General features: G+C 41.8%; 1 protein-coding gene across 3 annotated transcripts; it reads left to right on the top strand.

The window, feature by feature from the left end:
* The first annotated feature begins 1,009 nt into the window (after positions 1-1,009).
* On the top strand, positions 1,010-16,931 carry ANGEL1 (angel homolog 1). Of its 3 annotated transcripts, none has more exons than XM_063290152.1 (10): positions 1,010-1,185; positions 3,003-3,605; positions 4,949-5,169; positions 6,260-6,329; positions 6,689-7,122; positions 8,011-8,137; positions 9,215-9,304; positions 10,684-10,753; positions 11,716-11,879; positions 12,826-16,931. In XM_063290152.1, the coding sequence occupies exons 1-10, from the start codon at positions 1,122-1,124 to the stop codon at positions 12,984-12,986; spliced, it is 2,004 nt and encodes a 667-aa protein (XP_063146222.1). In that variant the 5' UTR covers positions 1,010-1,121; the 3' UTR covers positions 12,987-16,931. The 3 variants fall into 3 exon arrangements, with proteins under 3 accessions (XP_063146222.1, XP_063146221.1, XP_063146223.1); XM_063290151.1 differs by having other exon boundaries at positions 9,215-9,325; XM_063290153.1 differs by lacking the exon at positions 1,010-1,185 and adding an exon at positions 1,437-1,616 and having other exon boundaries at positions 9,215-9,325.
* Positions 16,932-17,132: the final 201 nt, after the last annotated feature.

Genomic DNA, 17,132 nt, shown 5'->3' with positions numbered 1-17,132 from the left:
GAGCAATTATGCAGACAATTCAAATGGAATAATTCTGGGAGAAGCAATCACAGGGGTAAATTTAGTAAAACCATTCCTCACGGGTCGTGTTTGTGTGTGTGCGTGGAATAAAGCCAAAAGAGTAGAGAACTGGACCAGTGTAAATGGTAGGTTTTAAAAGCTTAGAACTGGGTAATTTAAGATATTAGTACTAAAAAAAGAGTACTGACAGCTATTCTAACTGATGGCAGAACAAAAAAGTTAAAATGGGTGACACTAATATATGTAACAGAAACTAGCAAACAAAAACTTCATCTTTATTTTAAAACAGTGTAAGAAACTCAGTGATCTTTCAATTCAGAATTTAAGAAATCTTCTTAGGTATTGACTTAAACTATCAATATATTGGGATTATGAGATAATGGGTAAACCTGATTTGCACTTCTGCGCATCTATCTGGACAGCCAAACTAGGAAGCAAAGTCTTCAGCACCAGTGCTTATAGTGCGATTACTGTTTTCTCCTGTATGTCTCTAACAAATTAGCACAGCATTAGCTGCCAATTTACACACCCCTTTTAACTATAAACCGCGAGCTGAACTGGTCCCTTGATTCTGTCACCGTCTATAGCTGAGCAGGTGCTCCGCGGTTACATTCCATTAAACTTTGGGAAGTCCACCCATCCCGTTTTCTCTTCGACCAACTCAGGGAGGGGAAGGGCGGCATAAACAGTTGACTCCCCGCCCGCTGGACAGCCCTGCGAGGTAGGGTAGTCTCACGGCCCCCTTTCAATCTGCCCTTTTGCCAAACTCCAGCACGCGGGACTGTCCAACAGGGCCGAAGTTGGGATTAACAGGCACCGCGTAGAAGGGGTGCGGTCTGGAGTTTGGCTTTCCGCGTGCTTCTCGTTGCAAGTCGGTGGAACCGGGAGAAGGGAGACAGCGGGCGGGGCTGCGCAAGCTACCACTCGGCTTGGTTCCGGGGAAGGGCCTCCGTCCCACCAGCCTCCAAGCCAGCCGAGAAAGCCCGAGCCGCCCGCCTTGCCGCAGCTCCCCGTCGACCTCCGGGAGCTTGGGCGAGGCGGAGCCAGTCTTCCGCGTGGCTGGCTGGCTGGCGGCCGGGAGGGAGGAGCGGGCTGGCGGGATGATCGGGACGGTCCTCTGTTACGTCCTGCTGCCCCTGTCGCGGCTCCTGCAGGCTTTCCAAGGTAACGGCCTCCCCTTCGGACTCGTCCCCCCGCTCAGGAGAAGCAGGCTGGCCTTCGCTCCCCTCCCAGGGCGGGATGGGACGGAGCGTCCAACCAGGCAGGGGCACGGCTGCCCAGCCGCCCTTCGCTGCCGCCGCCCCGGGGAGGCCTCTCGCTCGTCTGCCAGGCCCCGGCCTACGCCAGGCGGCTGGCCCAACAGCAGCAGGACTCGCGCGAAGAGCGTCCCGCTTGCGCCGCCCCTCTCCGCCCAGCGCTGGGAGCCGGGGTTTCATTGGCGGCCTCCCGCCCCCTCCCCGTCCCGCCTCTCGGCATGCTGGTGAAGTTTATCCTCCGCAGAGGATCAAAACAGCCGGACAGGGGTGGTCGCGACGTTGCCATAACTAAGATGGTATTGAAATGACACCCGGAAATAATATTGCGTTTTAAAACATGTAAGAAAAAGCTAATGGTTGGAGCGACATGAGGGTGTGTATATGTGTCTGTGAAAATAAGGAGGCAGTTGGGCTGGTAGGATTGGGGAGACAGAAACAAGCTGATAACTTTGGTAATGCTTAACTTTTACATAAGGCTTTACTTGCATTGTTTTCTTGTAGCAACCTTATGAGGTAGGCCAGCTTTATTTTCCCTGCAGTGTAATTGGAATGGAGAGGGCGCCAGAGCAGGAATATCCGAAGTTTTGACTTCATGGGTATTCATTCAGTTAGTATTTTTTTCTACAAAATCTATCTGTGATTTTGATTATGTGCCACATTTCAATTTTCTGGATGGCCTTGAAAACATTTTATTTTTGTGGACTCGTTTCGTGTCCTGTTTTAAGTCGGATATAAATGACCCACTGGTTTAACTGCTTACTTTCTAGTAATCAGAATGGTTTGAGACTGCACGTATATCAAATTTAAGGCCCTTGATCCTAGATAGCATGCAGATAGCAACTAAATTGCATGGCTTAAAACTTCCTGTGTATTACTTCATTCTGTCTCATTTCTTTTAATCTTGTTTACAAAGTAATTACTTAGGATTTACATTGTGGTCTTTATTAATACAATAGTGCCTCTTGACTTGGTCAACTAATTTTTGAAAGCAAATGTCAGTTAATTTGCTTTTATTTGAATCAAGATTGGGAAAGTTGTACTTTTCAGTAAGCCGTTCTTGTTTGCTGGCTGATATCAAATTCAGCCAAAATGATAAAAGAAATGTTGAAGTTGCTAAACCCAAATATTCAAAGTCCTGTGTCAGACTTACATAATACAGAATTGTTTTAAATCTTGGCCCCCTAGTTTGATTACAAAAGCAACAACATATCCACTAACAAATTTCTTTGTGCTTTCCAGGCTTCTTCCTCTACTCAATCTTAATTTTTTTGTGGACTAGTTAAATAGTTAAAAAAAAAAAAGAATGAGAAGGCAGCATGCTGCAAAGCACAACACTACCCTCAAACATAACCTGTCTTCCCTAGAATGCCTCTGGACCCAACGTAGATCCCAGAGGCTTTTTTAGGAAATAATAATCACCGTCATCATCTTATATGAAATAAAATGGTGAGTGACTGCAATCCAGGGCTTTGCTTGCCTTCCCATAATGGGTATTTGGCCACAGCCACCAGTCAACCATTTTATGAATGTACCTACAGTGGGCTCTCAAAATTCGAAACTTGCCCACTGGCCCAGAGAGATTGGGAATCCCTGAAACAGAAAACAGTGATTTGGCCTGTGCCAACATTTGTTGGTCTTTTTGAATTGTTAAAGGCATTATTACAGTTCATTTTACTACACTTAAGCAAGTTGTTTTTAAAGTCAACATGTGTCTATTTTTGACAGATGCTTTCTTTACATGTCGAAAGAACGTGCTTCTGCCGAAGAGCACACCTATAGACGGCCTTTCTGCTCCAGTCGGTGGGAAGCCAGGCTCGGAGGAGCAGCAAGCCCTGCTGCAGCAGTGGCTGGAGAAGGGAGCTGGGGGGCTTTGCACTAATGAGAGAGCTTCAGAACCGGACCAAGTGTCAGCCATTTCGGCTGTGGAGTGGCAAGAAGGCCCAGAGCTACTGATGACAAGCTTAAGCAACTTGATTGTCTCACCCCAGTCTGGTGGCCGGGAGGAGGAAGAGCAGCAGCAGCTGCTGCCAGGGGTCCCAACTGAAGGATCTTCTGAACTACAGGAATTTGTAGAAACTACCCTGGCAAGCTCACCAACAGAGGAAAGAGAGGATTTAGAAGTCAATGCTCCATGGGCAGCAGTACGGACAGAGGCTGATCCTCCAGATGTGGACGCTCCTATGTCCACAGAAGTGTGGATTGAAGATCCTGCTGTGTTAGCCTGGAGTCCTGCCCAGGAGACTGATGCGGTATCAGCCGAGGGAGTAATGTGGCCTTTTGCAGATGCAGGTCAATTCCAGCCACTCCCACTAGAGATACCTTATCATGGTGAGTACTAATGTATTTTGTTGTGTGATTTTGACCTTCCTTGCCATTACAATGTGACTTCATGATTTCTACTGTGTGTGAATATTAGTTGTGCTAAATATTGTGGAAACATCTCAGCCTTCCCTTCCCTTGAAATCCTTCAAAGTATCTGCTGAATCTTCTAAATTCCTTTGATGGTTAGAGATATTATTACTACTCACTGTGAGTGCTAATAAGGGCAAAAACATGTAAAATAACTAGTACAAATATACAAATAGTACATACTAATTTAATCCACTGCATTATTTATGCTCAAGAAGTATACCCAGTTACAGGGTATAGGCAGGAACTTTTCAGATAGTTGCCTTCAGACTAGAAGGGCAAAAATAATACCTTTAGCTAGTACCATCATCCGTGTAGAATGGATTTCTAGAGTCCAGTTCCAAGAGGAATCCAGAGGCTTCTTTGATATTTCTGAATATATTGATCAAATGCTAGCTTCTGAACATTTTTGATTTTGGCAAAGAAGCTGTTAGTCTGTTGCAGTAAAAATGTGTTTGTAAAGTATAACACATTTATTAATTTGCAGAGGATTGTTGTAGTCGTGAAGGAAGACTTTTGTTCTAGTAAAAACTCTGGAAAAATAAGAATTACTCAATTCTACGAACAAAGATTTATTTAGGTTAAATACAGAGGTATATAACATTATGTCTAGTTTTGCTCTTTTGGTCAAATTATAGGTGATTTTACATCAGAGTACTGCATTTAACTTAAAAAAAAGCTTTTAAAATGAAATAATTGAAAGAGATTGACACTGTGGTCCTGGGAAAAGAAAATTTATACCTCTCCCCTGCACAGTTTCCTGTGGGTCACAGCACATCTACTAAAGCACATCATGCATAGCTTTTCAAGTGTATCATCCAAATGCGGAATGCAGGCTTCTTATGGCTGGAACAAGCCAAAGAATGTAGCCATAAACACACCAATGAAAGTCCTAGCTGCATTTTTATTAGTTCCAAACTATTTATTTATGAATGTGTTTAATCAATTTTATGCCCCCCCATCTTGCAACAGCAACTCTGGACGGCTAACAAAATTGTGGCACATATTGTGCATTCAGATGATATACTAACTCAAAACAAGCCAGAGGCACATGAGTTGCTCAGGGTGAAGAGTCAGAGGATGCATTTGTATAAATTGGTCCTTACAGCTTATTAGCTTACTATGAGGCACAGGCTCAGTCTCTAGTTAAATCCTCTCTCAAGTTGCTTTTTGCCTTCAAGGACGACATCAGGGTATCAACCACAAGCAGGCATTTCCAGCATAGATCCAAACTGTGTCTTCCACTTTTTGCTCTTGTGCAGAGATTCTGTGGAGAGACTGGGAAGATCTCTCTGCCTGCATCCCAGAGCTGAACCCAGAGAGTGGGTCTTTATTTGAATTCAGAGTAATGTCTTACAACATTCTGGCCCAGGACCTGATTGAGCAGTGCCCTCATCTTTATATGCATTGCCATCCAGATACCCTAAACTGGAGCTATCGTCTTGCAAATCTCTTACAGGAGATCCAGCACTGGGATCCTGATGTGAGTATAACTTGGCAGTTTTGCTGTATTTGAGTATACAGTAGTCCTTGGCTTACGACAGCAATTGGGACTGCAATTGGTGTTGCTAAGCAATGCGGGCATAAAGTGTGATGTCATGTGACTGCATCGTGTAGCAATGACAATTCCAGTAGTCCCGGATGCCGTCATAACCCCAAGACACGTGGGTTGTTAAGTGGGAAGTGACAGGAATCCCAGGTAAGGAGTGTGGTGGTGCCAGGGGGTGGGGGAGGCCCGCACATCAGTGCAGGAAGGCTGGGGGATGGATGGCGTGTGAGGCAAAAAGGCCGGGGGATGAACGGTGCAGCAAGGCGCGAGGTCAGGAAGGCTGAGGGGTGGATGTCGCGGCAGGGTGTGAATGCAGGAAGGCTGGGGGGACTTACCAGAGTGACTTACAACCTACTTTGCAGGCTTTCCATTGACTTTGCTTGCGGGAAGCTGGTAGGGAAGGTTGCGAATGACGATCACGTGATTGCAGGACACTGCCACCATTTTAAGTGCGAGCCAGTTGCCAAGCACCCAGTTCTCAATCACGTGACCATGCAGGTGCTGCGACGGCCAGAACTTCGAGGACCAGTCATAACTACCACCCACTGAGCACTGTGGCAAATTCAAATGGTTGCTGAGTGAGTGGTCGGCAAGAGAAGAAAAGGATATGCAAGACTCATTATAATATAATACATTATACAGTATTATAATGAATCTTCAGATTATTCCTCACCCAAAGTCTATTGTTCACCTTTCCTTAAGCCTATCTTCTCTGAATAATTAGGGGTCATCTTCTGAGGAGGAGAGAACCATTTAGCTTTTTAGCTAATACCATTCATAACTGTGATCCTGCCTGTTGAATCATGTGCTTCTTCGATGCTCTGCACTTTCTCTCCCTGTTTTCACTTGAATACATAGCTGAATACAATCTCAAAATACGCTATACAGTATTTTTTCATTCCGTGGCAAATGTAATTAATGAAGATAATATATTTAGTAGAAGTGGAATGTATCTAGGGTAAAATAACTTATTATTCTGCCTTGGAAAGCTATGTTGTAACTCATTGTAGTTATTTTCTTCTAGATTCTCTGTCTCCAAGAAGTTCAGGAGAATCACTTTTGGGAGCAGCTGGAGCCAACACTGATGATGATGGGTAAAACTTCCTTTTGATAGTCAGCTTAGCTCAAGAATATGCCTCTTGATGCTTCCAAGCAGGATCAGTAAAAGTGGCTCTAACTCAGTATTTAGCAGCCATCAATGTTTTGGGATGATTGGCCTTACTTTGATAGCAGACATGGTTTGGGTGAGCTTGGAGCTTCCTGGATGCCTTTAAAGCTCCAGTGGGTATCAAGTTTTGGACGGGAGGGTGTACTGAGCTTAGTTTTACTTCTCCTTTCCCATGCATTGCTTTTTGAATGAGGTTGAGCCAAGATGAGCAGTGGCTTCTTCATCTCAAAGGTCAGGCTAGACGTAAGAGGCATGTGTAACGAGAAGCTTTTGTCATTTGGCTAGGCTTTACCTGTATCTACAAGCGGCGGACAGGAAGGAAGACAGATGGTTGTGCAATCTGTTACAAGCAGAACAAGTTCCAACTGATCAGTGCTAGCCCTGTTGAATACCTCCGGCCTGGCTTGGATATCCTCAGCAGGGACAACGTGGGCCTGGTGTTACTGCTACAGCCCTTATTAACAGAAAGCCAGGGAGACAAGGCAATCAGCCCTTTGTGTGTGGCAAACACTCACATATTGTACAGTCCCCGTCGGGGAGACATCAAACTGGCCCAGATGGCTCTGCTCTTGGCAGAGATTGACAAAACCGCCAAACTGGCTGATGGCAGTTACTGCCCCGTCATCTTATGTGGGGACCTGAACTCTGTGCCTGACTCACCACTGTATAAGTTCATCAGGAACGGCCAGTTGTACTATCACGGGATGCCAGCCTGGAAGGTAAGCAAAGGAAGGGGACCAGATAGTCTTGGTTTAGCTCTTAAATAGTCTCATGGTTTCCAACACCTCCTGAGAAGCTTGCTTGCTTTTCTCTCCATCACAGCACTATCTTTTTCAGGCTTAGTTCATTCACTGACCTGGTTATTATAGAGGCCATCCGCAATCATGTCGCAACAGAAAGTGCTATTTCCAACTAATAGCCAACCAGATATTTAAATATTGTGATGGGCACTGCTGGGGGAGAAGTTGGCTTTAAGTCCTACCCAGCCCCCCCCCCCCCCCCCCGCCAGTCCTGTTATGCCTACCAAGCCACTGTTTGGGCAGTGGGGAAGAAGTGCAGTGCCTCTTTGTAGGGAGAAAGCCATTGCCTGAGGAAGCTTATGGTCAGTGATCTGACATGTGTCCTCATGGCGGAAAGGTTTCCTTTTGCAAAATAATAATTAAAGTAGAATTTATATATATGCTTCTTGCATTTTACTATGTTAGTAAACATGAAGATTGGAAGTATCAACATGTCTTACTCAGCTAGATTTCCAAAGTTAAGAGTTTGGGATGTGGGGTTAGGGTGAGGAGTTATTTCTCTGTAATAGTTACTAATTTGCTTGCTAATGCTAATACAGGCCTAGTATGCTTGCATTCTAGATCAGTGTTTCTCAGCCTTGGCAACTTAAAGATATGTGGACTTCAACTCCCAGAATTCCCCAGCCAACCTGGGAGTTGAGGTCCACACATCTTGAAGGTGCCATGGTTGAGAAACACTGTTCTAGATGATGAGTTCTGGCTTTCTGATTTCCATATGGTTATTGTAGATTTGGGGATCTTTGGAGATTATTTTCCTCAGAATACTTTGTGAGGAAAATTTGTGTTCTGTCTTTTCTGCCTCTACAGGTGTCTGGACAGGAGGAATTCTGCCAGAACCCACACCAACGGAAATTGCTGTTTCCTCTGTGGCCCAGCTGCCTGGGTATAACAGATGACTGCCAGTATATAACCCTTTGCCAAAGCAAGAAGTCAGGTGAATCTCACGGTGAAATTGAAATCGTAGGTCTTCTGCTCTTTAGTAATGTATGCTCAGAAACTAATGTCTTTTTTTCAGTGTGAGTTCCTCAGCATGACTGGCTTTTCAATCTCTGGGGTTCCTCATTTTGTTTAAAGAATTACTTCCCTTGCATGCACACTACTCAATGACAGTAGTAAACTCACTGAGTAAACAGGATCAGTAGTGATTTGGGAATGAACAATTAATGATTTTCCAGCTTTTTGTACCAGCTTATATCCTACACTGGAGTGTGTGGTTGGCTTTTTGGACTGCATATTAAAATTAGATGAATTCGTATAGTGTAGTAACCTCAGAGATAATTAATTATTAGATAAAATAAATGCATATCATGGGCAGGAATCGAGCAATTTGCACTGGTCTTGGCCATCAGCTAAAATTCCTGATGGCTCCAAATGTTTTGAAAACATAACACTGATTAGTCTTCACCCTTCTCCCAAGAGTAGGGTTCAGAAGTCAGGAAGGGGAACATTCGAATGGTTACATGCTAGTTCCATGATTCTTTGGTTCCACAGAGCACAGCCTTGCTTTGAAAAAAAATCAACATGCTGTGAGCAACATTATTGAGCTTTCTGATTAGAAATGTCCATTTTTATCTGAGAAACGAGAAGCTGATCTTATTCTATATCAATTTATCCTGCTCTGTTTACTCAGTGCTCAGATACAGAGGTTTATAAGACAGTGATCTGAATTTCTAGCTGTTGTGAAGGCATGGTAGTCACGTCTAAGGGTATAAGCGGATATGAATGTGGATAATTGGATGGGTCCAGGCTAGAAAGCTTAGTTTGCATTTGGTTCTTCAAAGCCTTGTAACCTACGTGTATATGATTTTATAAGTATGTGTGTATTTATACCAGGGGTTTAAGTTTTTTTGGTTTCATGAATCCTTAGTTTTTGAAATTGTAACTGTATGGATGCATGGGGGCATGCAGCTTCATTTTAACAAGTGTCAGCAGGAAAGTAGATATGAATAATGAGTTTGAACACACTGTAACCATTCTATTTTCCTCCTTTGGATCTGGTTTTCTTCTGCAGACAGACTTAAATACAGTCGTGACTTCCTGCTTCAGTTCCGTTACTGTGATACTGCCTGTGAGCGACCTGCAGACTTGATCCTGTTGGAAGGTGTGACAGATGCCATGCCAGGTGTCCAGGATTCTCTCCTGCTTTTACCTTTTTCAGCAATAATATACCTCATTGCAGAAGGCTTTTAATATTTAACAAGACACTCCACAAGGGCTTGTAGGTGGAGTTAAAGCAGCCTTTCCCAACTTGGTGACCTCTAGAAGATTGGACTTTATACTCCATTATTCCTGGGCACTATTGCCTATGCTTGGTAGGGATTGATAGTTTAGAATCCCATATTGAGAGACCACCAGGTAGGGAAAAACATCCTGCATGGTCTTGCTTAATTTTCATAGTATTCAAAAAACCATCAATGACTTCTGCAGGCTGTGGGGAGCTTTGGGCTAAATCATTCAGGCAATAAACAGAGCGTTCATGTGTTATGATTATTTTCTTTAAATTTGTGGTATGCCCTATGAAGCTGAAGCTGGAAAGAAATTATGTAAAGGGGTCAAGACACTGTCCATCAGTGAGATAACTTTCTGAAAACTGAACACAGCAGGACCAAATTTGATTTGAGTGGAGAAACTGGCAAAGAGCTTAAAAATCTGCTGGACCTGGCCAGGGACTATAGAGAAGAAGAAAAAAATCCTCCCATTTCATCCATATGGGAGAAAGAGTTGGGCATTGGCTTGGAATGTTGCTGACTCTTCCATTCTAAGCTGTCTGATCACATGACTCAGAGTAGAGTGTATGCTGCCTGCCCCGTGCTTCTCAGTGCCCAGACACAACCTAAGGAAAGAGCAGAAAAATACACCCAGAGGTGATACATAGGCACCTGCCCTGATTAGATTTTCCCAGACAAGTATGCACAGGCAGCATGTATGCATGCTGCTTGATTAGTGCCTGGGGGAAAAGTGCATGTGTGCACACATTCACCTCACACAGATGCAACATGCTACTTTACTACACAGAAAAAAAATACAGGCACCGTCTCTGGCCACGCCTAATGAAAAGTTTGGGAAGAATTCCTGAAGCCATCACTGTTTGCTTTCAGTATTTTGTTTCAGTTCTGAATCATATCTACGACTCAAAAAGTAGTAGTATTTCTCTCTTGAGCTTTAATTTTTATTTCTGATTCATGTCTGCACACATGCTGCTAGAATGCAGCAATGAAACAGTCAAAGGCATTTCTAACTTGATAAATGCTGGTGCTTGGATTTATCCAGAAAGTTCTGGAAATTCTTCCAGGCTGTTGTGCAAAAATATGATAGTTTGCATACATCATTGGAACTGAACTTTTGAGTCTTGACACTTCGTTGTATTTTGCTATAGGAAGTTGGGGATAACTGGTTTTGTTATGTCTGTTTGACCCCAAATAATACAAATTGGCTGTTGTGTTTGACCAAGGGTTTCGTTTTTGTTTTGCTGCATTGCAGACCGTCCTGCAGACTGGCCTAAGGCCCTCACTGTAGAGAACAACTCTGATCCAGAACTGTTTTGTTCAAGGTAATCTGTATGCTGGGTCGGAATTTGGGGAGTTCTAATTCCAACACATCTGGGGGGCACCAGATTGGGGAAGGCTGCAATAAGTAATGAAAGAATGCTTGTCAAAGTGAGGTTGAGGTAGACATTTTGTCTTCTAAATCACTTGAACTCTTTTGGTCACCGTAGATAATTTTTTTGCTTTCAGTAGTGAAAGAAATACAGCTAACCAGAGGAAGGCTAAGGAAGTGAAGAATCTCCTTGAAGCTATAATGAGAGATGTGCTAGAACAATGTACTACTTCATGTCACTTTTAAATGTTATATTAATAAGGTTCCAGATGATTTCTTAGTTTGGGAATTTTATAAATACAAATTTCCCTTGACATTTGTTACATCTGAGCAGTTAGCAACTGCTTGGTTAATCCTGAGGAAAAGTGCCCTTAATTTTCTGAGCACTTTCCATCGCAATCTAATCCTGGGGCAAAGTTCATACAGTTGTGTTGGTTGATAATGCCCTATTAGAGTCCTTTGCCAGTATGTTCTCCTGGAACAGTTTGCAACTTTGCATTTCTGCATGGAAATGCTGCAGTACATTATGTTTGTCCTTTGCATAATGTCTTAGACTAATTAAAAATGACATGAAATCACCCTGAAAATAACATGAGCATTCAATAACAGTAAAAAAAAAAATCTATTGGAAGTGGGGATGTTGCCTATCACTGACGTTTTCTTCTCATGCAGCTTCAAATAGTTGATTTTGTTAGGAATGCAGAAAGAGAGAAAAAGATTAACCTCTTTTTCATGGGCTGTGACCCTGATAACCATCAGTCCTTAGGGTACAGCTTTGGCTGGAGTAAATTTCTGAAGCATGGCAGTAGTAAAAACAGTGAATGCTGAGTTTGCTCTTTTTGCTTCCAGTTCTATTGTTAAATGTCATCTGCCCCCTCTTCTGCTTTGGGGGTGGAATCTCTTTCCTGGATGCAGGTATGCAGGCAGTATTCACCATGGCCTCACCCTGACCTCAGCTTACAGCCACTTCCTGCCTGAGAGAGGCTGCCCAGAGATTACAACCATGCCAATGGGAGTGGGGGCCACTGTGGATTATATATTCTACTCAGCAACGCCAATCAAGAATGATAAGGAAGAATGTGAGTAGGGATCTTTCTTTCAGCAAGCATATGTATTTTCTGAGACCTCTTTGTTGATTTGTCACATTCCTCTAGTGGGCCATTGAATGTATCAGTTTATAGAGGCCCAAGTTCTGTAACTTCAGCTTTTTAAAAAAAGTGTTCTGAGTATGTATCTTTTCTGTTTCTTATGGCTTTCCTTTGATGATTGTCAGATGCGGGGGAGGTGTCCAAAATTATATGAACCTCTATTCATGCAGTGGGGCTTCCCCTTGTTCTCCTTCCCTCTTGTGTTCCCTTTTCCCAAATCCATAAAACCTATTTAAGAGATGAAGAATTTTCTGGTGCAAGTGCTGTGAGATGAAGTGAGAGAACTTCAGGCTGGAAGGGAAATTGTCCAGCTCTGAACAGAAACTGATCTACCTAGAGAAATGGACCCCTGAATTCTGCCCAGAGTGCTGACTTTCTATTGTTTTGCTTAGTTCTGCGTGCTTAGTTGTAATCCTACTCTAATCTAGGGTTCACTCTCTTCCCATTCATTTGAGGTCTAACCTGATGAGTGCAACTGGTTGGTTGCAAACCGAGTTTAAATTCAGCAGCATGGAAGCCCAAAAATTGACACATATATAGTGACAGCAGCACGACTAGAAACACATTTTTATTGTGTAACTTCCTTCATTTGTTTCATTGCCCACATTCTTCTGAATGCTGAAAATGCGTTATATGGACATTTGAGAACTTGCCATTGAGACATGGTCACGTCACATTTTAAAAAACAGTTATAGAAAAGGATATTAAGAGGCTGGGTAAATGTTTGGGCTAAGAAATGTATCTATTGTAAATATTTCTTGCATTGCTGTGACTGTTGTTTGTATCTCTATCTGCATTTCTTTTATCTTCTGACAGCTCCATTATAGCTTTAGTTTGTGGAGCCCTGTTCATACTTCCTGTTCTGTTTCTTATTTAGATCGCAGGATGTACCAAGATGGAGCCCTAAAGCTGCTTGGCCGCCTCTCCCTTCTCTCTGAAGATATCCTTTGGTCAGCAAATGGCTTGCCAAATCCTTTCTGTTCATCTGATCATCTCTGTCTGCTGGCCAGCTTTGGGCTAGAGATTTCTGACTTCTAATCATGTACGAGATCTTCAGAACTCTCTTAAGAGTTGGCCTGAATGGGAAAATCATGCCACTGAAGTTTGCATCAGCGAATGAGAAGAAAAAAAAAAAGGATCTTCCCCATCTTCCCCCCTTCCTTATTTTTGAGATGTCCTTGTTCTTTTCTCCCTTTTTTTCATGAGGAAATAACGATTTGGTTTACTCTAGAATTCTGCAGTCCTAGTCTGAGCTTCACTGCCATTTTATGTCTGCCTATAGTCTGGCTACTGTACCATCTTAAAGGGCATCCTGCCATCAAACTGGCAGCCTTCTCTATTTGGTCTTATTCTGTTTGGAAAGTACGCTTAGCCAGCACCCGTTAGCAGGGGGTGTCATGGAGCACCACAAAAATCTGAATGGAGTCTTCATGTAATGTGGGCTCCAGGCGTACACAAACACACACACACACCCACACACACCCTTGCTTTGTGCTGCAGGTAGCAAGGGATCTCTACTGTTTTCTACTGCACTCAAACCAGAGTGATGGTGGTGGAGTGATTTCAGCTTTTTGAGAGCTGGTGGTAGTAGTACTATTGCTGCTGCTGATCTTGTTTCCATAGGTAGATGCTTGTTGATTGGCATGTCCCTCTTGTCTATTTGGAAAGGGATCTAATTCAGGTGGTGTCCCCTGACTATACAGAAGATTTTCCATAAAGATTTCCCTGGCAATTTAATTTGTTTGCATGGCAGCAAAGCTTCTTGAAAGCTTCTCTAATACCAGATTAAAAATTAATTTTATTCTTTGTTCTGAGAACCTTGCATTTTATTGTTAGGTTCTTCAGGAGGCTTTTTACACTCTGATTCATCAGCTTGGGACATTTTTGCAGCCTCTGGTGGCAACTAGAGTTGCAAATAAGGACTGCTAAAACTGATAGAAAATGACAGATGCTTTGTGTTGTTTTTTTAAAACCTGGAAGCCACATTGTTGGGAACTTCAAGTGGGCCTGGCAGTTGCTGCTCATTTTTAAAAAAATATATTAATAGATTGTTAAAGGACTATATGATTCAGAGTAATGGTTGGTCTGTAAATAATTCCCATTCTCAATACATAGAAAACATAATTACAGCTGTGTATAGGCCATGTGCAACTTTATGTTGGAAAAATGCATTGGGAGCTTTCAGTATTTTTAATGTTTTCTTAAATTTGAAAGAAAAAATAAATTTTTATAATTTCAGAAAAGTTGTAAATTTAGTTGGTTGAGTCTGGAGAAAAAGACAACTGAAGCACTTTGAGGGTATCCGTGAGGCTTCAGGAATGCCCTCTGGTGGATGTTGTGGGATATGCTTAGAATGCATGCTTTGTTTTGTGACAAAGACAGGGCTAGCAAAGATGAATACTGGACCTCCCTCAGGAGCTTATCAGAATATAATAATGCCTAATAATTCAGGTTCTTTCTCTTACAGTAGCAGGCAGAAAGAAAGTTAGGATCTGCTGATAAAATTCTGGGTGATTACAAAAGTGTTATTTCTAATTCAGCTTCTTCAGTTGGAAGAAGTATTGTTCATTATAATTCTTACTAGCTGCATTTTGCTGCTGATTTTGTGCTTTTCTGCTGGTTGATTTGAAAAGTTTTAGGTTAGAATTCCAGATCTGTAATAATTTGCATGTAGATTTTACTTCAGCACTGACTCAAGCTACAGGAGGTAATGGTCAACCCCATCAGTGCCTAACATGACCACTTCAGGTACTGTATTTTTTACCTGGCTGTAATTTTTTTTTAAGGAAAAACGTCAGGTAAACTTACTTTAATAAAAATAACCACCTCCCAAACTTGGTTCAAAATTCTAACTCCATTGCCTCTGCTATCTCTGGCATATGCTTTCAGCCTTAGGTGTAGCCTCTCTCTGCAAACTGTTATACTCATACTGGAGAGTCTTAAAGAGACTTACTGTGCAATCTTGCACTTACCTGCTTGTGAATAAGCCCCATTGTATTCCAGATAACTTCTGAGTAGATGTATACAAGACGGTGTTGTTAAAGATCTGAATCAGAGATATCTGCAGGATTGGAGGCTTTCATCAACGTAATTAATGAAAGCAGCATCACACTGTAACCCCTGCCTCTTTTGTATACATGCACAATGTCACAATATATGTATAAAAAGGGACAAGCTTATGACATAACACTGCTTTTATCAGTTATCCTCCCTTGATGCTCCCATCTCCTGCAGACATTTCTGATCTGAATGTAATCTTGAAATTTACAAAGAGAAAGTCTCCTTTAAGCTGAGCTTGACTACTGATGACTTCATGGTCACATCCAAGTAGTTATTGTGGCAACAAATGTAGAAATAATTTGCCACTTGCTTCTTTCTGGAGGCCTCCCATATAAATACTAACCAGTTCAGACTGTTTTATTTTCTGAGACCAGTCAAAGCAAATCACTTTCTTTGTTGCCAAGAAAACTACATGGCAGTGTCCACTTTGTTACCGGAGGCTAAGCTTGACTGGAAGGACTGTTTGTCATTAAATGGGAAGGACCCACTTTAGAGTTTAAAACAGCCTTTAGAGGCACATTCATATGTATACATATCTGTTTGCCTTTTCTCAAGACAGTTCAATAGTATTTTCTCAAGGCATTTCCTTATTTCTATTTCCACTAACAAATGCTGTATTTATTTTACATTGCATACTCACTGTATGCTACTTAGCATTAGATGAAGGATTTTGTAATTGGTTTCATTTGATAATTTTATATTTGAAAAAAATTAAAAATCTAAAACTTTTAATCAGTTTGTTCTGAGACTTTTCAGATAGCTTTTTTAGTTTACCTACCAGCAGAATTTCTCACTTAATGAGGTTTTCTGAAAGTAGCCTCTGGTCTCTTCATAGATAACATCTAGTTTAGGTCATACACTACAGATGAGATCTACTGCCACTCTAAAGCAGAACTGATAGAGTAAAAAGCGTTTGATTTGCAAAGAACGGATCTCATTGCCGCTGATTCTCTCTCAGCTGCCACATCCATGTTACTAGGTTTGTAAACGACATAAAACACTTGCCAATGAGTGGGGGCCTGTGGTGTTACAGGAACCATGTCGCCTTAAATGAATGTGGAAAAGTTAGATCAACGTATCTAGGCCTTTGTCTTAATTTCATTAACTTGTTTAAGACTTAATATCTTTAAGACTTTTTAAAATGAGTGTTGGTCCCTTGGAAAAAAAATCTATTGTGGGGAGAGGTTTTGTGAAAAAGAAACTTCTTGGATATAATAATGGAGGAACCATAATCTGACAAATGTCAATTTGCAATACATTTCAGTTGTGGAAAATTTAATACAGTAATGCATCAAGTCTATCCTCTCTTCATAAAGATCTGTACTAATCTTGAGTGTAACTGACATTCTCAATGCTTAAGTGTTGTCATTTACAGCATGCTAGAAAGCTAATAGGATGCATGCCAGTTCTTTACTGGAAATAATTCTGTCCTGAAATACTGTTCTTTCTCTGCTTAAAAACAATTCATTGCAGTTTTAGCAGTATAGAATAATCATTGTAGTACTGATGGTTGCAGTGGGTATTACAGATATGCACTGTTGCTGAAAAGTCCAGTCCTAGAAGCCAGCTGTAACAATGCACCCAAACATACTATTTTTTTATTTGGGGAGGAGAAGTCTTAATCATTAATGACAGCATCAATAAACAATTGTTTTATCACTCGCAAGATTAAAAATGTGCAGAAACAAACTTTATTTTTAATTCTGAACAAGAATTAAATCGGGATAAGTAATACAAAACTGAAGAGTACAAGAACTAAATCTATGCAGGTTCAATATCAGTGGTGTAAGAGCACAGATCCATGAGGTGCTACTAGTTCACAGAAGATACACAAACATGATCACCCATAAAGAAACAAAACTGTACTTTGCTGTCATAACAACAGACCTGAAAACAAAACAAACCGCTAAAATGTGATAAATACTGATTGTCTTAAAGCAATGCCCTCATTTCCCTTGGAACCATCTTGTCTCTGACAAAATTAGAGGCTCTCTAAACTACAGGCAATCACAATTGTTTGAGGCAGGTGGTTAGCACATCATGCCAAGAGAGGGGTTTCTGGATAATAAGACATCTGTTGCTGAGATCATGCTTTATGTAGATCTCCCTAAGGAGCCTAGCTAA

The sequence above is a fragment of the Candoia aspera genome, chromosome 1 (genome assembly GCF_035149785.1).
Source record: "Candoia aspera isolate rCanAsp1 chromosome 1, rCanAsp1.hap2, whole genome shotgun sequence".
In the NCBI taxonomy this organism is placed as follows: Eukaryota; Metazoa; Chordata; class Lepidosauria; order Squamata; family Boidae; genus Candoia; species Candoia aspera.
This window is presented reverse-complemented; position numbering and strand designations above follow the sequence as displayed.